The sequence below is a fragment of the Zosterops lateralis genome (genome assembly GCF_965231275.1).
Source record: "Zosterops lateralis genome assembly, chromosome: Z".
NCBI lineage: Eukaryota > Metazoa > Chordata > Aves > Passeriformes > Zosteropidae > Zosterops > Zosterops lateralis.
The window spans coordinates 6,590,713-6,615,167 of record NC_139800.1 but is presented as its reverse complement, the minus strand read 5'-3'; the positions used below and the strand labels follow the sequence as shown (position 1 = coordinate 6,615,167).

Sequence of the window (24,455 nt, the reverse complement as noted above, 5' to 3'; positions counted from 1 at the left end):
ATCAAGAAAGACTAATCTTCATCCCTTTATGTGGAACTGCTGAAAGAGGAGGCTGCAGTACTGAAAGCAGTCTAGTCTTGACTGCATAAGACCATGCCTCTCACAGAAGGCAAATGATGTCTTAATTCAAGAACATCATGAAATACAAACTTGTTGATTCACTCTTCTTAGAGCTGTTACATTTGAATAACCGGGGAGAGGGAGTTATGCTTCCTACTCACGTCAAATTAAGATTTATAGTTTGATTTACTCTGAAGACTATAGAAGAAAAAAAAAAAAAAAAAAAACAACCCACAAAAAAACAACCAACCAACAAAACCAAACAAACAAAAAAAACACCATTCTTTTAGCATAGAGGCTTTTTCCTCCTAATAGCAGGAATTTTTAGATAAATGGTGAACTAAAAAAAAACTTAGCAAAACTCTGTAAAGAACAGAACTTACAGAACCTTTTTTCACAGCTAGAAAAAGCCTCTAAAAATGTGAAGTTGCCAATGAAAAGGAATGCAACAGCAGAGTACATAATACAGCAATACTTGTATATTATTGCAACAGCAATAATACATGTCTATAATTAAATCAGTAGAAAACTAACTGCTCACAAAGGCAAATAGTGACCTTGTTTTAATTATGCTGCTCCAGGCATTGAGTGCAGATAATTTTATCTTCACCTCTGTCTGCAGAAGTAAGGTGTGCTTCAGGTTGTAAACTTGGGTGCATTTCATGATTTAAATAATAGATTGGACCTTTTGCTTTATACTGTATGCTTCTAGATTAAAACACGTGGCTGGTAACTTGTTCTGGTTTTACTCCACAGTGCTTCAGTTGCCTGCATGATCTGGTAGGATGGTGAGACCACAACATTTCCTTGGACAAGTGTCACAACTTCAACTTGAACAAAGTGGGATTAAGTTTTACTCATTTTAAGACTATCCAACATAGGGACAAGATAGTATGAAGAAGCATGCTGCTTAAATTGACAATGATTTATTGTGTTTAGGAACATTCAATAAATACCAGTCTTTTAACTTCAGTTTGGAAATCCTTCCCCATCAAAAATCAGTTGTTTGTGTTGTTTTTTTTCTGGCATAAACTCCATTGCCAGCAATGGATGTATCAGAAAAAGAAGTTAATAAATACAAACAGACAGCAGTTTTCTAAACATACCTCTTATTTTAAAGGCATGATACAGATTTACTAAACAAATCTCAAACAAGTTCTTCACAGAAGAAAATTTTCCTTCAAGCTGTCTCTGAACGTTGTTTTCTTCAATACTGCTGGTAGTTTATTTCATAGAGTACAGTATTTTTGAACAGTAAAGATGAATCACTTAAAAACAAGCCTTTCCCCCCTTCTCCTTTGCCAAATGTATGCTGAGACATGTAGCTAGTACAGAAATGTGTGAATTTAAGATTGGTATGCCTCTTGTCAAGCACTTCATGACAAACATGAAGAAACAGCAATAGGGTACTTTTTTACGAGTAATCTGGGGGATTTATTTTTTCATCTTGATTTTAAACCACTGTTCAAATATTAAAGGTATCATATTTAAGTATAACAGCTGTTTTGTGTAACTTTCTGTGAAGTGTAGAAACACAATGGAAGATTCCTGCTTGTGATGAAAATAATTTTCAAGTACTTAAATTTGAATATCCCTCTGAACTCCATTCATATCTTATTAAAAATGTGTATAAAAGCATGAAGACTACTGAAAAACCAATTAACATAACAGAGTTAATCTTGAATAAGTTTTTCCACAACTGTATTTTACATATAACCAAACTCCTGCTTTAGCAAAAGCAGCAAGAATAAAAATAAATTCTCTTTCAGCTATTTATACTCAGGAATTACCTTGGTGTGGGTCTAGATACTTCAGTCTACAGCTCCTCTAACCCAAGGTGTACTCTTAGGTGTATCCCTTTGTGATTTAGAGTCTTGGAAGTTTTCAGCAAACCTTTCTCTTGCTTTATCCCAGTTCTTTTTATTTTTGCTCTGGACAAGCTGAATATCTTCAATTGAGGCTGGTCTCCTAGCACCTAAACCTGCATGCTTCTGATGTAACTCCAGTTGGATCTGTCAAATACATGAAATATTGTTGTAATTGCAAGTTAAGCATTCTAAGTACTACAAATTCTGTTTTTCTAATACACGTTCCAGCCCCTCTCCCCAAGCACTTCTCTTTCATGTTCTAGAACACCTGGATCAAATGTGAACAGCACCATGAAAATGCTGTGTCACATCACCACCTCTGGAACTGTGACCTAGTCCTGGATAATGTCCCCTGCCATTAACATTACTGTGAGATACACCTCACTGAGTGAGGAGCAGGTGATCCCTGTGCTGGCTGGTCTGACAACACAGCACGTGGAGTGGCTCTGAGCAGCACTACTGCCAAAAGACAGCACACCTCTGGTGACAAAAATGGGGCTGCCACAGAGGCCCACAACTTGCTGGCTACAGTCATTTCTGCTAGCTTCTCCTCTGTAAATGCCCATCCATCTAGCTTGGCTTTTGTGCTGCATCAGCCTTTGAGAAAGAATTCCACCCCAAACCGATCTTCAATTCACATCACTTAAATTATTCAAATTTTCATCCAGACTTTGTATTCAAATATGAGATTATTAATTCATTGTCTAAAAGTTTTTGTCCTCCTTTGCTTAGTTTCCTAATGAACACTACACTTCACAATGTAGTGAAGGGACACTACTACCAAAAAAATTCAAAATACCTCATTAATCAAAGAAAACATAATTTGAGATTAGTCCCACTGAGATTATTCCTTCCTAACCAGGGTTTTGATACGTTTCAAGTGAATAGTGGCATACAATTAGATACTTATCACTACAAATACATTTCTATTCATTTTGTTTCAAGTGAAAACCAGAAAGACCTACCGGATCCTTCATGCCGCCACCATCTTTTCCCAGACCTTCCCCTTTCTTCCATCCCATCTTCTCCAACATTTTATGTCCTTTGTTGCTGTCGCTGATTTCACTTTGAAGAAAGTTTAAGATAACTGATAAGCAAGAGTTAATATGTAGAGCATGCTTTCAAATTCTGAACAGAAATGTGCGTACATATAGAAACCAGCAATCAGACCATCAAGAGCTGTGCAGAAGATCGCAGCCACTTTTCACAAATTCCTCCAAGAATATCTTTAGTTAACAAGCCTCTGGTCAATATCAGCTTTCTTAAAACTCCTGAACTACTTGTGTGCTTTAGGAGTTAAAAGATACACATCATGGGTAGAAGGGTATGAATTACACTGCAGAAAAGGCAGTATCCCTGTCAAACCATCCTACGGCACCTATTTAATCATCTACACTTCCTTTTATTAATTTAAAAGCACCTACAAGTTTATGCACCTTAAAAAAAATCCCTCCAACTACAGAGGCAAAGTACAACTAAAGGGATATAAAGTGTCATTTGAGAGATATGTAAATATATGTCCTATGAGTGGCTGGATATTGACAGTGAGAGAAGCTGCAGTCGAAAAATCTGCATGTGTACTATTACTGGGACTGAATAGGAAAAATAAAATTGAGCCACTTGGAAAACAGACATTATTGAACATGTCAGAAGTGCAGCTGGGGAGTTCTTTACATTTTTGAGTTGGTAAGAAAGTGATGTAAGTGTCCTTACTGCCATCCTTAACTCCTCACCTTCCATATGTTTTTATACAGAAGGTGAGGAGTTAATAAATAAAAGCACATGAAATGAGAAGTGTGAAAAGCTTAAAATTTTCTAGCCCTCCTGACACAATATATAAAGGTAATTTGTAATCTAACAAACTACATGCTGGTAACAGATTGATACTTATTTTATCATAATTTTTTTAAGATTCACAAGAGAAGATTTACTTTCCCTCACCCCCAACTTACACATGAACAGAAGCTGAACTATCGTCTCTCTGGAAGATTCCTTCACTCCCAACGGTCTCTCTGCGTCTTCCAGCTCTGTCTTTGTATTTTGGATTTCTCACTGCCTTGTTGTCGTCATATTCTGTGTTCTTTCCAAGCAGATTAAATTGCATCAAGACAAAGAGAGAGAGGTTTAAATTCTTTCTTTTTGTTAACTTCCCTTTTCCCCTCCAAAGGTATGGCAGCTTCAGCCTTTTTTATTATTTCTAAATCTTGTAACAAAACCTGCAGTCCTCACTTAGTATTTTCATAGCTTACAGGCATACCTTGTAAACTACATTATTGCTATCATCATGTAACATTGTCAAATTCAGTTATTTCTCAGAAGCTGTAAATAAAATAACAGATTCTCTTGAATCTTCTCTTGGTATGAAGAGTCGGTCTCCCCTATTAAGCAGAAAACCACTGGACATGCCACTGGCCTTTTATATAAAGATTTTTATCTTATATCTTATTTATATCTTTTAAAGTTGCTGTTCTCAGCAACTACTTTTTTTTCAGAATAAATAAAAGAATAAGGCATGTTTACTGATTCTGTATCAGTATTATTTTGGTACCTGAAGAATTTGATAGAAATAATGGCATTCTGTTTTCTACATGAATACTTAGTACAAATGCTGGAAGTAACTGCACAGTTAAAATTATCTCTACAACAGAAGTAATCTCAATATATATATTATACTGCCTGTATGTTCATGTTGGTATTCTTCTATGGACTTAAAAACCTGAAAAAATTCTTGTTTCCTTCCATAATTTTTTCAGTTGCTCATTATGTTTCCTTTCTAAATGAAAGACAGGACTGCAATTCAGTGAAAACTTAATCTACAGAAATGAAAACAGAAGTGTCTTGCAAAACCTTAACTTCAAAAGGATTAGGAATCTTGTACACTTTGAAAGAATCTTCTTTTTAATTTTCAATGGAACTTTCATGCCCTCCTACCATCATCTTTCTTTGTACAGGTTTGTAAAGAATAATAATTTAGGGTACAGAAGACAAACCAGGATAAGTTTAAGGGCATTTGAAAACTTCTTTATTCAACTAAGTTTATGTCTTAGAACAGGAATCAAAAAGTACTAACAAAAAAAACAAAAACAAAACAAAACAAAACAAAACAAACAAACAAACAAACAAACAAACAAAAACAACAAAAAAAAAAACCACCAAAAAAAACCAACAAAAAAAGGTAAGAACCACAAGATTACAAAAATTTAATTAACTTCTACTGTAAACTCACCTGTAAACCATATTTTACCCGTATTTGTTTCAATGCTTTTCTTCTCACTAACTCTCTCTCTTCTTTAGTAAGTGCTGGACAAACTAAAAGGAAGAACACAGGACTGAATTTGTAATTACTAATGTAACAACATTTTGAATCATAAGACAAATGAGAGAATTTTTGTTCTGACATTATTATACATAGACACATGGACACCAAGAAGAAAATACATCATTATGTACAACTATTCCCAGCCATCACGTAAATTGTATGAAAACTGAACAGTCTATTAGTTTATTTAGTAATAAAATTGTATCCTGTGATAATATGACTAACCAGAAGACTCTTTTTTCTTGTCCAGGCGAAGATGTGCTCTAACTTGTCCTGGTTCACATCCATCACAAGTATCACTGCCAGGGTGAATATGAAAAGAAAGCACAGTTTCGCCAATCTTCACCTCATCTCCATGCTCCAGGATGTAGGGATCACACTTTGTTTTAGGCTAAAGTAAAAGAAAGTTTTGGCAGCCAAGTTAACTACTCATGAAGGACACAAACTCTATTTCATGCACGCTGCTTACAACTCAGTAGTTCAGTCTGGTCTTACAAATGTAGGCAATTGTTTAACTACAGGGCGTATTTCACTCCAGCAACTGCAACCATAGTGGATTTTTCCAAACATTAACTACTCCAAGTGGCCCTAAAATCCTAAGGGTACCAAGGCAGGCAGTAATGTATGAAAGAAGACATACAATGGCATTTTAAGTGATGTGCCTTAAAACATTTAAAATTACTGCAAGATTAGTTTTCTGCAATGAATTGAGCACTAAAACAATAGGTACTCACCTGGAGAATCTGATTTCCATTAACAACTGTTCCATTCTGACTGCCTTGATCCACAAGAACATAATTTTGCAAATCGTGGTCAAAATATACTTCTGCATGAAACTGACAAATAGAAGACTAAGTTAAATTGTTCTTGTTAAGTGAATACTCCACAATTTAAATGTTATTTTAGGGTAAGAATATATTTTGAGACCTTTAAAATGAGTGGCTCTGGTACTCTTAAGTCAATAAAATATTTCACATCTTATGATTTCATTCTTGTGAAATGTAAATGAATGGACCACAACAGCAAAAGCTAATGTATACACTTAATTATGTAACTATTTTGTTCATAAGCTGACTCAGTACTGGACAACTATATTCTTCCACTGTGGCAAGTATGCTTTATTTAAAGAACTGCAAGATTCAGTAATATATCCTTCTTAACTGTTCTTCTAAATATTACAGGCTATTTCCTCTTAAGATATTTTATAGCACTCTCTTTTTTAAAAAAAGATCTCATTCTGCTTCCATTTTCTTATCTGAAATAATTTTTCATATCTGAAATAACTCTCTAAATGCCATGCTTTTGTAGCTTTCACATAATTCACTTTCTCCTGCATCTTAATACTTAGGACACAATCAGTACCAATCTTTTGCTGTTTCTTTTATCTCCTTTCTATTTTGAGACTAATAAAGGGTTGGGTTTTTTTGTTTTGTTGCAGTTCTGTATAGCTATTGTTCCCAAGCCCACACAGACTGGAAAAAGCACAACTCCTGGCCAAATTCATAAAAATATGCACTACCTCCAAAAAAGGCCACTGAACAAACCAAAGTACCAAATTCTTCAGCCTACTAGAACTTTCAGTACAAGCAGTAAGTCTAGAGAAGTGACTGTTTCAAATGTGACAATTTAGAGCAATTGTAGTTGCTGCTTTCAGTTAAAAAAAATAAAATATTGAAGATTAGCTAGCATCTTCAATATGTCTTACTACATAGAATACTCCCATAATGATGGAGAATGACTCCTTCATTCAATAGATGTTTTATTTTCTACTTCTGCTTTGCTCAATAGAACTGAAACTTCTTCTAAAGAGGCTGAATCTGCAGGATGTAGCACTTTTTTAAAATCCCACTTTCCACTCAACAAAAGCAAACATCAAAGTTGACCACAGCTCAAAAGTAAGAATAGTAAAGAAAACAAACTAGTACACAACTTTTTATTTCTAAATATATGTAATTTATCTTTTCATCTTTGAATCCTTATCTGAAAAGTGGAGTAACTTCTTAAACAAACTGTCAGTACCTGTGAAGTACTAAAATGGTAACTTTTCAGAAAAATAAGAGCCTTTTGGCTTCTGTATTTGCCCATTTTCAAACACATGCCTGAAAAAGTTATTAATAGCAGGGAAATATTTACTCTGGAAATTATTCAATATGAAATATAGCAGCTGATTAATGAGAACTATCATTTAAAATAGACATAGTAAAGTGTGTTTCATGAGATACTTGCATTTACAGATTTTTTAAACAAACTTTTTGTTTGGATGACACAATTTTGTCAAACTACAGTTTTCTTTGATTAGTAGTGCTGCATTTAGGGTCTGTGTTGAATTATTTAGCAAAACACAGCACAGAATTTATAACAAAATTTTCTATTCAATCTACCATTGAAAGGAATTCTGTTAATTTTTCAAACTCGCTGTACATAATTTCCACAGTTGCTTGAAAAAAAAATTCTTTTGCTCTGAGCATAACTGCATTGGATTGCATTACTTGGTAAAGAAGTTCTTACTATCTGACATCAAAATTTTATATGCCATTAGTACTTAACAGTTTTCCCTCAAGTTCAATAACTATGAAATTAAAGACTCAAACAATTTGAAAACACACTGTCATTTGTGTTAAGTTGCCTTTCAGTAAAATAGTGCATGGCTTCCTTTTTTCTAAGTTCAAGTCTGGCTAAATCCATATCTCATTCCAAAAGTTCTTTCAAAAAGCTAATACAATGTCCCAAATTTAAAGCCATAAAATCTAAAGCTTCATTCACACATTTAAGTCTCCTGATCCACCTTTCAGCAGACATGAACAAGAGTTACCTTACTGACTCCAACTTCAGGAATCTGAAGTGTGTGTCCAACATCTTTTTCTCTGGAAAGACAAGTTGATACACAAATCACAACAAAGCAGAAATACGTCTTATAAGTGGCTTATGAAAGGTATATTTCATTTGAACTGTAATATTTTATTTCTCCTCTAAGCTATTTGGAATTTCTACAGATACAAAACATTGTGTTGCTGCATAGACAATGTAAAGATTTTCTTCAGGTACCTTCTGCCATTTGTATAAACTATACAAAGCAGATGATTAATAAATGATCATACAGTACCATTAATTTTTTATCTATAAATCTGCTATTTCTATCTGAACTGCCATGCAATGCCTTTAAGTAACAGTCTAAATTCTGCATCCTTCAGGGTCTTCAGTGTATCTTGGTGTCAGTCTTGGATGGTGAAGTTGAATTCTTGGTGGCAATAGGCAGGTAATACAAGTAAAGAAAGAGTAATCTCTACTTTTGGTGGGTTTTGGTTTGTTTGCATTTTTTGTTATCAAAACAGAGCAGAAGGAAGAAGGGAAATGTGTATTAGATTCTTATACTAAGAAGTAATGCAGCTAGTTAAAGACCTATATGCAAATTCAAAATAGAGTTGTCTGTTGATTTTCACATACATGGACTTAACCTTTAAGAATGAATCAAAACACATCTATCAGCTTTAGATAGAAACAGCTTTTCCAAGATGATGTTTTCCATAGGCATGGAAGAAAGCTTTACATCATCATTAAATTCATAATCCACAATGAACAAACTAGATTTAGAACTGTAAGAATGCATACAGTCTAGTACAAACCAGTTTATTATCTAAAGCAAATTAACAAAGTCTACTGAAATTTCAGTGTGTGAGGAAGTCTAGGATGTGCTTCCTAGTGATCCTGAATTTCTGAAGGGCATTCTTCCATTTCTGAAAAAAAGTACTTCAGTGGCCTGGGACAAAATTAACTTACCTTCTAGGAAACAGGTTCTTAAAGAAGGGCTTGCAGCTGTGCTGCCACTGGGGCTCAGTCAAACATCAAGTTATCACTAAGAAATGTTCAGGTCTGCTGAGCTGCATTAACTGAGAATGCTGTTATATTATCATGACAACATGTTGTTATGTAACCTGACTGAATTTCTTACTGTGGACTAACTAAACTCAGAGTACCTCACAACTGCTGCAGGCTAGGAAGACAAGCATGAAGAGTAGAGACAAGTAATCCTAACTGCTTTCCACAGCTTTAAAAGAGAGGTAGTTTCAGATAAATATAGAAAAAATTTCTTTCAGTTTTACCTTCCAATTGTAGCAGGTTTCACGGCAGTGATAATATAAAGTGACCCAGTCTGTAGAACTGGTGATCTTATGACAATTACTCTGATACATGGAGGCCAGATCTTTTCTTCATCTACAATTATATAGAAAAAAAAACAAACAACACCACCATTACTACCAACACATTACAGTTTTAACTTTATAGTTCACAGTTTTCAAAAAACTGAAAAACATTCAGCCATTACCTGGCTGAATAATATGCAACTTTCATAAAAAGAAATGTGTAACAACATCTGAGAGAAAACTTTGATGAGATCATTGTTTTAAAGGCTTTCTGACTGCACACCGAAGTATTTAAAATGTTTTCCTAATTCTGGTTTCCATGTGGACAACTCTTTAGTTGCAGCAGTAAAATATATATATATTCACAAATTTTACTAGTATATTATAGATTTATGGATTATTAATTGTCACAGATTAGAAAACAAATTTGTTTTGAGAAAAGGCAGCACCTTTTTGTTTACCACATCATACATCTCTTGCATATCAAACTTTATATCTGAAAATTCCTATGTCAAATGTATTTTTACTGGTTTTTTTTCTCTTAGGAGCACTATTCATCAACATGGACAAGAAAAAATAATAGACAGAACCTACAGATGCATATGCTTTTTTGCCTGATTATCCATCAGAATACTATAAGACTATTATAAGATACTATAAGACTATTATCCATTGAGACTATCCATTAAGATACTATATTCTGACAGCTGTATGAATTCTGTACTTGGATGTTCATTGTAGAAACAATCTCCAATGATCTCAGCTAGGAGCAGACATAGATGAAAGACTCTACTTTAAAAGGCACTAGGGGAAGAGAAACTAACCCCAGTTTTTATTACTTCAGCATTACTGCAAAATTGGGTATTAAGAAAAGACAATTTAGTCTGAAAGCCTGATGGTAGCAAGCATATTTTGGTTAGTATTAATCAACTAGAATCTGAGTAGTTAAGCAAAATACTGGAAACATAGGAAACAAACTGACAATAAACTATGAGCAGGGCACAGGCTACACTACAGTTTCCTATAGGTTGTATTTCATTCTGTGATTTGGAATATCCTTTGCACATACATAGCTCTGACTGGCTTCACCAAGCTCTTTACAGGTTACCTTAATTTTTTGTTTTTTAAGGACCTGGCAAAACACCTTGGTATAAAACAGTCTACAGTTTCCTGTCTATATCCATTTCTTACAAGTTGCCACTGGAATAGGATTTCAACTAATACTGACCACTGCATGTTGGTTTTCACCACAGTAGATCCATCTTGCATTCAATTGTACATGATGGTTTACAACAATATCAAAAATACTGTGTATCAATTTAAGAGAGTTAATACACAGAATTACTGTGAATTACTAGTCTAGAACCCCTATTTTAGCAGCAGAGTTTCTTTTCTCCTTTCACTTTCCTAATCAAACCAAATTTCTTCAATCCCTGAGGCTTCTACACAAGCACAGATGTTATAGTCAGTAACAGCTTTTATAAAAATACTACTACTTACTTTTGTGCAAGTGAAGAGAGGGAAAGAAATGCTGGTAACATATAGCACTTTTGCAAACTATCTCAACTTTATATTTTTTTAAATTATCCAAATTGGTTTTTTTAACAGGCTTCTGGAAAAATACAGTAATACCATATATAATCCACAGTAATTCACCTTCATTTTCTGAGTATTCTGAATCATCAGTTTCTTCACTTGTTAATTCCTCCTCACTGTAGGTTTCACACTCAGAATCTGTAATTTCACCTTCTTCTGGTTCACTGTCTGTGTCTGCTGTTCTACTGTCATCTGTACACGCTGCAGCATCTGGTGTACTTTTGTGTGAATGTGAATTTATACCATCTGTAGAAATGGGTTCTTTGGCTGTTACACTGTTTCGTGGTTTTGTGTCCATTTTAGTCTTCTTTCTTGCATTAGGAGACTCATCTTCTTCAGTAGAACTTACTTGCTCAGTGGTGGAAAAGCAATTCAGACTGTTAGATGATTTCTGCTCTTCTGTGTCCATATCCTGGAGGGGAGTTATACAGCGTTACAGTCTTTACAGATTTAATTTTTCCAAAGAATGCTATTAGCCTGGAAGTAAATTCTTCACTTAGGAAGAATTATTTTTAGAACTATTGAAAAATAGTTTAATTTCCAGAAAGTTTTACACATGCAGTCAGCAGAACTTTAACAATTCAGTAAAAGCATTTTCACATCCTATTAGATGTGACCAAGACCATCTTCTATTTGGGAAAGTGTGACTGCCCTCTTCTTCTTAACTTCACTTACTCCTCTTCTAAATTTCAGTCTTTTCTCACACTTCTGAAATGTTTAGCAACTTTAGAATCTTGTCCTCATTTTCAAACTTGTACAACACCACTTTGAATATCCTCCTATTTTGCTTTTATGAGACTCACTTCTGTCCCTCTCTTATTCAATTCTTGCAACTTGCTTAGAAAATCTTTAATTGATCTTTATTGTATCTTCCTCCTGTTTTTGTCTTTTATTACCAGAGTTCAGAATATTTGGAATGCCCACTCATGCTTTAACTATAGACCTGTTCTTCCTCTTTTCAAAACCAAATCTTTAGCAGAGCCTTTAATCAAGATAGCAGATAGAGAGTACAAGCCTTATTTATGCTATGTGAGTAGTTCTACTAAAAATCCATTTTCTACTGCAAAAAAAGTCTCAATTTCTCTACTGAATATCAAGATTGGATCACTACAGGTTCTTCCATTTCCACTTATTTCATCATCAGAAATTAAAAAACCCACATTTTTTAACTGAGAAATCTAAAGTTTCATATTAATTTTGCCAGGGTATCTTGAAAATACAATTCTCAATCTAGTAGCTAGACAACTATTTTAAAAAAATAAAAGAAGGGGACAAAAGAGGAAAGAGAGAAAAAAGAACGGAAATGGCTTTAAAAGATAAATAAAATCTCAGATCATATCATGTACAATTTTAATTTCAGAGTAAATGCATTGAATTGTATCTAATATTGCAACACAAAAGGTAAAAAATACATCCTTGACTTTATTCCATGCATTTCCATTTCAAGATAAGTGAAATAATGTGAATGTTATCATCATGACAATTAAGGCACTTCCAGAATTGTAAAAACGCATCAGTGGCACAGACTATGACAAAAACAGAAATTCCTCTCAGCTGTTGGACAGGACAGTGTACCTTTGAAACACCTTCAATAAGAGAGCAGGTTCTCAGGCAAAACCAGCACTTTCTAAAAAGGTTTTCATGCTTTAACTTAAGGACTATTGGTTTGCTCAGGTTTTCTCTATAATGCACTTGCCCTTCTCCCTGAATCCCCCAGGTCCTTGAATAGAAAGGAACAGGACAGCAAGATCACTGTGTAATGTTATTTGAAACAAAAAATGTAGTAATCCTCCACAAATAAGCCCACACAATTTAGACATGTCAAACGCATTAATTCCATTAGAAATATTTTTGGAAAATATGACTTTTCTTTTTATGAGTTATATTTTTCGGTGTATTTACCTTGTCTATGTTTACGTTTGGTATTAGACTGACACCAAACATACCAAGGTGTTCTGCACTCTAAAACACATTACATCTATAATAGGGTAAACTAACGAAGTAGCTCAGGGTACTCTAATCCAATCTAATCTGAAAACAAAGAAATGACAGCATCTGCTCAAGTCACAAGCAAGGTGAAACAAGACACGATGTGCTGATGGCCAAGTACAAGGCTCCAACCACCCAACTCCTTCTCCACATGAATCCTTGTGATATTCCATGATTTTTGGCATCATCTCAGGTATTTTAAACAAGAAAATAAAAAGGTGCTGTTTCAAAGACTGGCTATTAAAGAGTAGACTCTTGGTTCTGTGTTGAAAACAGGAATTTTAAAAAACACTCTTATAAACAGACAAACACACATACACTCATTGTATGATTTTGCCAATGTGACCATTAAGCCTCTTCTAAGCAGTTTCCATATTTTTTCACAATTGCTACATTAAACTGTTAAGAAAGCAAATAAACTAAATAGTTAAGTACTGATAAGAATGCAGTCTTCACATTTAGAAAACCTTGCATGAAATCAAGCATTTTAAAATGGAATACACATTTTTGAGCACTTCATGATTTCATGGATCTGTATTAAAATGTACATCTGCACAAAGTGTATAAACATTAGGCATATAAACATATAAAAGGATACTGATGAACCTTAAGGCATTTGAAACAATCTTGTGGTGCAGAAATCCTTTTCCATTACTTATGACTACTGGTTTTGACTGGGGTAAAGCTAATTTTATTCACAGTGCCTAGTGCAGGGCTGTGGTTTGGATTTGTGTGGAAGATGTGGCTGTTAACACAGAGATTCTATTTATTGCTGAGCAGCACTTACACAAGCTAAGACCTCTTCTTCTTCTTCTTCTTGCACCAGCAAGGGGGCTGGGAGTGCACAAGGAGTTGAAAGCAAGACACAACCTGCAGAGCTGATCCCAGCTGTCCACAGGATATCCATAAACACAACATTTGGTAAATAACTACCCTGAACAATGCAATGAATTCTAGCAATGCACTCAATTTCTCAATGACTAACTAACTAACTCCTCATCCCAAACTCATGCCACAAGACACAAAATATGCAAGTAGATGCTCATTATAACCATTTTTTACAGCAGGATATTGGACACATACATTTTTTCATTGTTGCTTTGCCCAAAACATCTAGGCTGACACCAAAAGTCAAGGGTTAGACATGGACTAATGTGATCCAGGTTTAAAAAACTTTCCATCTATTGGGTATTACCACATGATCTCTGGGATTTTTCTCCCTAAGCTGAAGCTGAGAGGTGTGATCAATCTGATAGAAAATACACTATTTTTTAACTACAGTTGAGTTGGTTCATATTTCTGCAACCTTGACAAAGTCAGCCAAAAGTACTTTGAAATCAGGATATTTATGTATCCCATGAGGACTAACTTACAAGAATAACAAATCATGCTTATGCGAGAAGAATTGATGGTTTTACTTTATAAAGAATATGCCACAAACTACTGATTACAATGATCTTCTGAAATGCAGACTGTCCTAATTAGAAAATATGTATTAACATTGTCATTGTACTGTTTTTAAAGAAAAATTCAATGTATTTTAAGCATTTAACTATACTTTTTGCTTTACTGTTACAGAGCAAGACATTTTGTCTTTCAAACAAGTTGGTTGACATGGTTTCTGTCAACTGGTGTATCTAAAGATGGGATGAATATCAGCTAAAAGTAAACTACAGGTGATAAAAAAGTAAAAGTCACTGCTTCAAGAGTTCTGTGGGAAACAGTACTAATAAAACTTCAATTTTTCTATACTATGGCTGACCAACATCCATGTTGATGCAATTCTTCAGCATGGCCATAGATGAGAATTTATTGTGAGCATAATTAGCTCAATTCTAAGACTTGCACTGCTTAAAGTATTTTTTCTGAATTTGTTTTATACAAAGCATAGAAAAATACTCAAATACAACTTTTCTCAAATGTGTAGACTGTTTTTTGGTTTGCTAGAAGTTCAGTAGGTGATTTAACAGAATCATGGGTTCCCAGCACTCTTCTATGTCGTCCTTGCATTTCTTGCTTTCAAGTGTTTCAGTCTTAGCAGCCTGATTCTCAGGCTGCTTCATGTAAACAATGTGTATTCTTAAAACTTATCAGTATGTTTTGCATTCTTGTTCTCTGAGAGAGAACTTGACTGATGGTCATATTGACCAATGGAGTCAGGAGGTTGAAACCTCCTTGGGCCAATCTTGGCCCCCTGTACAAAATATATATGCTATTAGAGTCAAATAATAAAAAAGCCTTCCATGCTTGACCCTGCTGCTGCTTGCTGTCCTCTGTGAGGGTCCACATCCATGTCACAACGTGTTGCCCCTCTAAAGGTGTGGAGTAACACTTCTACAGGACTGAATAGTACACCTTTAGCACTGACTCTCTCAATTTGAAATATTAATCTGAAGTTCAGTATTTTACTGAAGAAATATTTTCAAACACTTAAAAATAGCTCTTTCAAATGGCTACACTTTCATTTGCTAAAATCATTCACAAGTACTTCAGTTACTCTCATCCACCCTACACAATACCCAAGTTTTCCAGTGGAAAAATTCTGATTAAATGCCAGACAAAAAAAAGCTCTTCCAACAGCATACAGGAGCCATTTTATACACTGAATCAAATATACACCTCTGAATCAAATAACCTCACCTAAAGAATGAGTAGTTTCTTTACTCCAGGGCCTTTAAGTTATACAGAGATGCTAAATACTTTTCTTCCCAAATATTCTAGAATGCCATCAAAGTTTTCTTCAGATGTTACTTACACAGTATTTAAAATCTATTTTAAAGCTACTTTGCAGGTGAATGGATATTGATGAAGGAGCTTAAAAAAATTATTAATTCCTTTAGAAAAAAATGTATCTAAACATCAATTACTAGATATTCTTTTTCCCTTAATAAAAATATCAAGGTTAAAGTAAATAACCATGGACTAATGTGTGTTTGTTGTCTCAACTCTACCTTTACCAGAAGCTGCCAATCCAAAAGAAGAAATCTTCAGATTAGCCATGGTTTCTGTCAACTGACGTACCTAAAGATGGGATGAATATCAGCAAAAAGTAAACTACATGTGGTAAAAAAAGTAAAAATCACTGCTTCAAGAGTTCTATGGGAAACACTACTAAAACTGCCTTGTCTCTCCTACAGATGAAGCTACAATGGATCTATAATGGAAAAGAATACGGTAGAAGTTAATTTTAAGTACCACACTGAAACAAAATTTACTAGGTGGTAGTTTGAAAATTAAAAAAAAAATTAAAAACAATTTATGGAAAAAAGATGGCATGTGTCAGACCCTCCTTCTAAATTTTGCTATGTATTTCTAACAGCCCCAATGCAGCAGGTAGAACTGCAGGATCACAACTGCACAGTCTGTTCTCTGCACTGTATGGAAGCCATGGATCTTGATATTGGGCCAGGGATCCTATTATCACTTATACCACCTTTTTTTTCCTTTTAAACTTCTCCAAATTTACTTATTTAAAGGTTTTTCCTGTACAGAAGAAAATACTGGTTGTTGTCTCACCTTTTTTCTGACCTACCCCTGCAAAAAGATACCAGAACTAAAATACACCTAAAAGTTTCAAGGTATTCTACCAATCTTTTTATATAACCTGCACAGAGGCTAATACTTTATCCTGGAAAAAAAAAAAAAAATTACAGATTGTCAGCTAAAAGCCAGCAAGTAGAGACAGCATATTCTGTTTCAAAAGTCAAAAGAAAACTATTTGTAATATAGTTTCAGTTTGTGACTGAAAAGAAAGGATGTCTTTAAGGAAAGTTCTTGAATAAATTGGAAACATTCCCCAGGTGATAGCACAGGATTTCCCCTGCACTGTTTTTTACACTTAGAAGTACATTCATTTTAGCCAACACTTCTGAATATTTTCTTGTTTAGTTATTCAGCTTGTTGAAAATGCAATAATATTGTAATATATTAATTTCACCCTTTACATTCTCAGAATTATACTGGGTTTTCTTCAAGAATGCTACAATATTTGTGGACAACTCACTTGCCATTTCTGTAGTGTTAAGCATCCTGATTTCCTACTTACAAATAAATACTATGTGTAAGATAGGCGAGTACATGAACTTCCTCACAACAGCTAGAAACTAAACCACAACAAAAAACCCTCCTGTGACCAGAAACAGAAAGTTAATGGATTGTTCCAGTTACAACAGCTTTTTAAATAAAAAAGGTATTAACTTGGGCTTAAATTAAGTTATTAAAAAATCACATGCAATTTTGGTAAAAACCACTGCTTACCAATACTATCTACCTAGAAATAAATATATGCTGGGTAAGTTACACACAAAGCTGCTAAATTTTCTTTTTTCTTGTATTTGACAATTTTTAAGTAATAAAGTAATAATAAATAAAGTAATAATAAATAATAAAGTAATAATAAATAAAGTAATAATAAATATTTATAAATATTTGTTTACATTTATTCCTTTAACTGGAAAAGAGAGAAAAATTTGCTATGATTCTGTAAGTACTGCTGTCTTCCCCTGCTTTACATGGATATTCTTATAAACCACCCCAGCTTCACCTAAAAATTATAAAATTCAGGGGGTGAACAACATGTTCCAGAAGGAAACACTGCTTCCTTAACACTAGTGGTCCACAGCCCAGGCAGTAAACCAAACCCTCCTCCTACCTGTACCATCTGCAAAAAAAGAAAGATAAGTAAAACCTACTTTGTCAAGAATGAGGCAATGTTGTCACCATTTTTCAGGCTAGCAGCACAATTTAATAATTGTTTGGGAAAAGCAGTAATGAGCAAAAGCATTGTCACAACTTCAATAATTTAAACAGCGGTCAGAGAAAGAAAAGGGAGAAGGCTAGGCAGTAAGTTTGGAGAAAAGCATTTCAATGCTTCAACTACAAAGTCCTATTTAAAACCAGATGTTTTTAGTTCTATTCTATCATGAAATAATTAGTGCCTTTGCCTACACAAGACTAAACTGGATAACAATTATACTGCCAAAAACTACCATGCATCTGTGCAGCTTATAAACTAATTTTCCAACTTTGTAACAGAAAAATACCGTTTTTATTCTAGACAATCTTAATCTTTTATATTAATGTAACATGGAATTTTTAAGTGATTAATAATCACAGTACAAGAATAAAATGTTTTAACTCAGCTATGTAAGCTACGTCAGTAAGGTACTTTTTCTAAATCCAGCTGTGCATTTACAAAGAAGTGCACTGACAAAAAGGCATTCTTTTATTTCTGAAATTTAAAATGGAGAGTGGTTTATGTTTCATTTTGTATTCTCCCTGGTTTTGTTTTAAAAAATTAAAAGACCATGACTACTTCTTTGACATAGACTTTCACTACTTGTTCACAGAAGAAAAGATCTGTGCACTACAGTATACTTTAGTTTCCCTGTTACCTTGTTGGCCAAACAAATTAATTCACAAATAAAGCAAAGTACTCAGTTCACCATCAATAAAACATACGAGAAAAAAAAGGATGTTTACCTTCTACCTTGTGACTGTGGAACTCTCACAGGAAAGATCTGTTAGCAAGACTATCTAAATAAAAACACTGGTATAAAGTAAGCTAAAGACAAACTTTCTATTTCTAGTATCATCAGATTACAGAAGCAGACTATGATGGGATTCTAAAAGTAGTCAGATCTGTACATGCATTAGAACTTTACCACTCTTGTTGGTTTAGGTAACAGTTCATCGCAGAACTAAATTTAAGAGGCTTAATAATCAGTTTATGACAAAGACTTATTCCTACGAGCTTTTCATGATTCTTTCCTGACACATGATGGATAAAGTTCTGTATTGACCAATGCCTTTTGAGAGTGGCAGAATGCTAATTTAGTACTTGCACAGAGCAGGGACAGAAACTGGGTGCTGCTAAAACTGCACTTCCACTGCATTGGCTTTCTTCTCTTAAGTCTAAAGAATCATTATGCTTAGTGTTGCTAAGTATCCAGATCAAGCTTTCTGAATGGACGGGCTCATGTGAAGATTCCTCAAGGAGTAGATAGAAATTCCTGCATTAGCCACAGTTTGTTTATAAAATGTGTGATCAGTCAACAACCATTATCCATTTAACCTAATTACACTTTTTCTTAATAGTTTCCATTTTTAAGTCTTTCAGATGACCTCACTCCTGATTAAATTTTTTTAACTGTGCACTGTGATGTGATACCTGGTACCAGGTAACTGGACAGTAATGTAATTATTTCAAATTTCAACCAATCTGCATATCTGAGGCCTACATAATGAAACTACGTAATGGCTAAAGCAAGAGCTTTGAAGAATGCAAACCAAGGAGAACTCAAACTAGAGACATCAATATGTTCAATTTTACCTTAAAATAATAGAACAAATTGGCAGACTAGAACTCAGCATCAGTAAGAGTGCTCATAATGGAAACATTCCCTGAGGTTTAATAACTCTGTTAGTACTTCTTGGTGTTTAGGACTGAGTGATGTTTTTCAAGGCAGCACATCACATGGTGTGCTTTCTTAGCAATCAGAAAACTTTTGTAATTTAAAATACATATTAATTACAATGGGCATGTATTAAGATGTACAGCTTATCCACACACTAATGACAATGAAAATACAGTGACCAAGTATCATCAACAGGAGAGCATAATATGTGAAGAAACAGAACTTCAAAAACACCAATCTCAAATGATAGCAGAGATACAGTAAAATGCCAATGGACTAAGCTCTGGAATGCAGTCACAGAAAAAGGACAGAAAAAAATTTTCAAAATTTACATTTTTTTGATTCACAATGTGAATCTGAAAAAAACCCAGCCAAACAAAAAACCAACACCAAATCACAAGCCAAAATCCCAAACCCAAGACACTGCCACTAACACTGAATTTCTGACGTAAATCCAGCCCACACAACACTGAATTCATTCTAGTGTGCCTGCTATTCAAAAAACTTCACTGGCACTCAGCTGTAGACTCCTTTACAGTTCAGTAGTAATAAAAAAGTATTGAAAAAGTGAGGGAATCCAAGCTAAAGAAGTTTTATCCTTAATCACTCAATGGAAAAGTTATTTGAACAGTAACTACATGGTAGCAACCTGCTGTATATAGCTTGTTTAAATAGTTCAACAAACAAGCACACATTCTCTGTGTAAAACCAAGCCCCACAGCCCATAAGTTGCATCATGGACAAAAACCCAACATATTCTGCATTTTCTCTCTGTCAGTTCTGAAGTTACCTTATACTCATCTGGTTCTTTTCTCTTCTTTTTCCCCTTTTTATCCTTGCTGTGCTTAGTACCAGAGGCCTGGTAAGACTGCAGATCCACTCGTGAATGAAACTGGTATCGGCCGCTTTCCACATCACAGTAGTAATAAATTCCAGTTGCTGGGTCATAATACAGTTGGTTTTCCTTTGCAAGAAATGAAGAACAATGTTATCCTCATTTCAATAAATATATTGTTCCAAGAAATATATGATTAATAAAGAAACACATTTGAATTTTGATAAAATGAAAGAACTGTGGTGGCTTGATGCTGGATGGGCCACCAGATGCCCATCCAACCACTCTGCTAATTCTCCTCAACAGGACTGGGAAAGAAAACAAGATGGAAAGCTCATGGGTCAAGACATGGAAGTTACTACTCATCTTCAGTAACCTGTTTTTCAAAACATTAGATCAGTTTGGATCTTAGTTCTTTGCTCATAGCAACTTTTACTAACAAAACCTTTGCTACAGACAAAAAATTTCAAGGATTTGGGAAATGATCCTTACTGAATTGTAGTAGAATCCAGTGCTATGGTCATAATACAATCCGGTATTTTCATCATAAATAAATCCAGTTTGAGAAACAGCTGCCTCTGCAGCAGCTCTCAAGCTCTCTGCCAAAGAACCTTCTGGTACTGAAGTTTCTTCTGTCTCCTGATAACAGAAAGTAAGAAAGGTAAGTGCTCTAATAACTTGGACTGTTTCAAAAGGCAAAAACCTGGCTCTACTTTACTGGTAAACTCCTACTGCTTTCAACAGGACCAAGATTTCAGCCTGTGCCTTTCATTTTTCCCCAGCTTTACTCAAAAGTGACTCAGATCAAAAACACACAGGAAACATCCTTCAGAGCATTCCTAAGACAGGTTTCTCACCTCTGTTCCATTTCAATTGCTAGATGCTAAGGCACAAAGTGAGTGACCTAAGAGAAGGCTGGAGAGCAGGGAAGAAAACCAACCCATCACAAAATAAATAAACCCCACCACCAATGTTCTTCTCCTTATGTCTTGTTTCCTTATGTCAATGGAAGAAAATATTAAAAAGTACTATTTAAGAAAATCAGCATGGACATATTGAACATACTCTGCTGATAAAAAAGCTCCTGTTTCCAGGCTATATAGGATATATCTGCCTTTTTACAAAAACTCTCCAATTCCAAGACACAAATATAAGAGGATGCTCCACTTGGAACATACTACAAAAATAACTAGTTTTGAAGTACAAGGATATTATCAGCACTAGACCATCACAAAAAATCATTTTGTATAAAGCTGTCAAGACTGCAAGCACATCTTTTAGATGGAATATTAACAGAGTACTGATTTCAAAATTGATAAAACCCCAGACAGATCAAAAACCTGTGAATTCTGGACAAAATTTTCCTCTTCTCCATCTTCAGTATCTTTGGTGCTATCCTTCCTTAGCGGAATATTAACACCTGTCTCCAATTCCTCTGTGGAATTATGCTCAGTGCCTTCAGTCTCATGACAGTCCTGCACTGGTAGTTCAGATGCACAGTCTTGAGTATCAGTGTGATTGTAATAATTTTCATAGTAGTAATAATCTGCAGGGGGAGAGAGGGAAGAGAAAGGAAAGTTCAAGTTGCATCAATCAGCAAGGCAGTATTATACTAATGCAGTTTAAGGATGCTAAATCTTAAATTGGAAATTTATGCAAGTAAGTAGTCTGATGAAAATCAAAATTTAGGTAGTGCATCTCCTTGGAATTTGTTCTAATCCGACTGAACAAATTATGTCTTGTTTTAATATACTTCAAAAATTGATAAAGTTTGTTTGGAACATGAGATTACTATGTAACAAATTACAAGGGCATGAATTCTGCTATTCCGTGCTGCATTTTATCCTGAATTAATGCCTTGAATAAATACAAAGTGGTATGAAAGATAATGCCAGGTTACTGAATTTAATTCAGCAAAAATGGAGGCTTGAAATGTACCCTATATTACAACATTTTCAAACTAAGATACTGTTCTACATCCCCATTTAAACAGCCACCACTCTCTCTACCTGCTTGCGACCATGCAGCACAGTCCTCTGTCTGTACTTCTACACTTGACGTATCCTTCTCCTTCCTATTATGGATTTCTTTAGTGAGTTCTTCTACCTGAAAGAAAAATTGCATGTTAGAAACACAATACTGCATTATAGTGGTCCTGCCACCTCAGAGAAGAGGGTCTTCATACTTGAATGGTTGGCACAAAGAAACAGATAATTTCCGCTCACAAAGGAGCAGTGAAGCTTAACTGAGGTTATTCCTAAATGCCCACCCTGTAAAGCTGGATTTCAAGCAATGATCACTGCTCTGCAGTGACAACTGTGGCATTTACAAATCACAGAATGCTCTGAACTAGAAGGAACCCACCAGCATCAGCAAGTCCAGCTCCTGGCCCTGCACAGGACATCCCCAAGAGTCACACCTTGTGCCCGAGATCATTGTCCAAAAGCTCCTTGAGCTCTGTCAGACTTGGTGCTGTGGCCACTCCTCTGTGGAACCCCTTCCATTGTCCAAGCATCCTGTGTGAAGAACCTTTTTCTAATGCCCAATGTGAAAAACGAGGTTTATTTTTTGGTAAATGTTAGAAAATATGTTTAATAAAAAAATTAAGACAATTAGGAGATTAAAAAAGTTAAGTATGGTTGGTTGGGTGACTTGGCATTTAGCCAGGTCCACACTTTGTTATTTGAGAGACATTTTTAAAATACTTTTCTTATTGTAACAGTTTATGAATATTTATATAATTCTGTAAACTAGTTTTTATATTTTAGGAATTGTTTTGTTTGGAGTTTTTTTTGGGGTTTTTTTGTAGAGTATGTGTGTTTTGTGGCTGTGTTTTTATTATTAGTTTTAGTTTGGGTTTTGGTTTGTACTTTCTTTAGGTGGTAGATGCTGATAGTTGGTATATAAATAGCAGAGGTTTTTTTATATGTTTATTGGATGTTATTTTGACTAAACAGACAGTTTAAGCACACTTACATTAACTACTACTATTATGTTTTGATTTTTTTATTAATAGCAAAAATAAAAAACTTATATTCTATATTTTTACTATAACGTTATTAATCACATAGCACACATTTTGCGAAAAGCCAATTTTATAATCTACATTTATAACACCAACCTCTGAACTTCAGAGCTGCCTGAACTTCAGCCCGTTCGTTCCCTCGGTTTCTGACAGAGGAGACCAGCACTGCCCGTCTGCCTCCCTCACAAGGAATCTCCAGGCTCCCCTGATTAAAGACTCCCCTAAACTTCCCTCTTTTGTATCAGCATTCACAGAGAACTTCTGCCACTCCTTCCTTCACCTCACGCCTCCTTCAGTAAACTTCTTTCCCTCTGCCACTTGCCATTTTCCCCTCTGACTGCAAATCCAACCCTATGGTAGGGAAGGAGTCACCTTTCTCAGCACCGAGCTCTGACTGGAGCCCCCAAACCCGCTCTGGCCGCCCGCAGGAGCCGAGGGACGCTGTGGGACGGGCCCGGAGGGGGTCGGTGCCGCGGGCCCGGAGGGGCGGAAGGGGCGGAGGCCGCGGTCCCGGGGCTGAGGGGCCGTACCTGCCTCCGGAGCGCCTCTCCGCTCTCCCGCTCCCGCCGGTAAAGCCGCTGCGTGCGCCGCAGCCGCCGCCGCGCCCGCTCCAGCTGCGCCCGGCAGGCGCCCAGCTCCTCCCGCAGCGCCGCCGCCGCCTTCTCCTGCTCGCTCGGGTCCGCCTGGCTCTCGGCGCCCGGCGGGGAGGCCATGGCCGCCTCTGCGCCGCCGCCGCCGCTCAGCGCCCGCCCTCCGCCCGCCCCGCAGCGCCCGCTGGGCCCCGCTGGCCGGCCCCGTTCGCGGCCATGGCGCCCGCGGGGGGCGAGGGCGGGGAGCGCGCCCGGAGCCGTCCCGGGAGCGCGCCGGAGCGTCCGTCCCGCGGGGCGGGAGCGCGCGGAACCGGGACCGGAAGCGGAGCGGGAGCAGCCGGAAGCGGCGCGCGCGGGGGCGGGGGGGGGGGGGGAGGCGTGCGAGCGGGGCGGTGCCGCTGCTGAGGCGGTGATGGCGGCGGGTCCCGGGGGCGCGTCCGGCTTGTGGCGCTGCTTGTGGCACAACGGCGGCCACGGGGAGAAGCTGAAGGATGGTGTTATAAAGGATTAGAAGTGTTATAAATGCAACGGCAAAAATCGGATTAATAAAGAAACAATTTATTAATAAAACAATCCCAATCACCGATAAAGAGAGAAAACCACAAGTAGGACGTG

The 24,455-nt window shown here is 36.1% G+C and overlaps 1 protein-coding gene across 1 annotated transcript; it reads right to left on the bottom strand.

Moving 5' to 3' along the window:
• Positions 1-623: 623 nt before the first annotated feature.
• Positions 624-23,963, bottom strand: AGGF1 (angiogenic factor with G-patch and FHA domains 1; the record flags this gene model as incomplete). The annotated part of the gene is made up of 14 exons (XM_083883550.1): positions 624-2,072; positions 2,894-2,993; positions 3,881-4,008; positions 5,155-5,237; positions 5,473-5,638; positions 5,982-6,083; positions 8,060-8,111; positions 9,348-9,459; positions 11,046-11,397; positions 20,181-20,354; positions 20,718-20,864; positions 21,566-21,771; positions 22,235-22,331; positions 23,781-23,963. The coding sequence occupies 14 exons, from the start codon at positions 23,961-23,963 to the stop codon at positions 1,872-1,874; spliced, it is 2,103 nt and encodes a 700-aa protein (XP_083739676.1). The 3' UTR covers positions 624-1,871.
• Between the last annotated feature and the right edge of the window lie 492 nt (positions 23,964-24,455).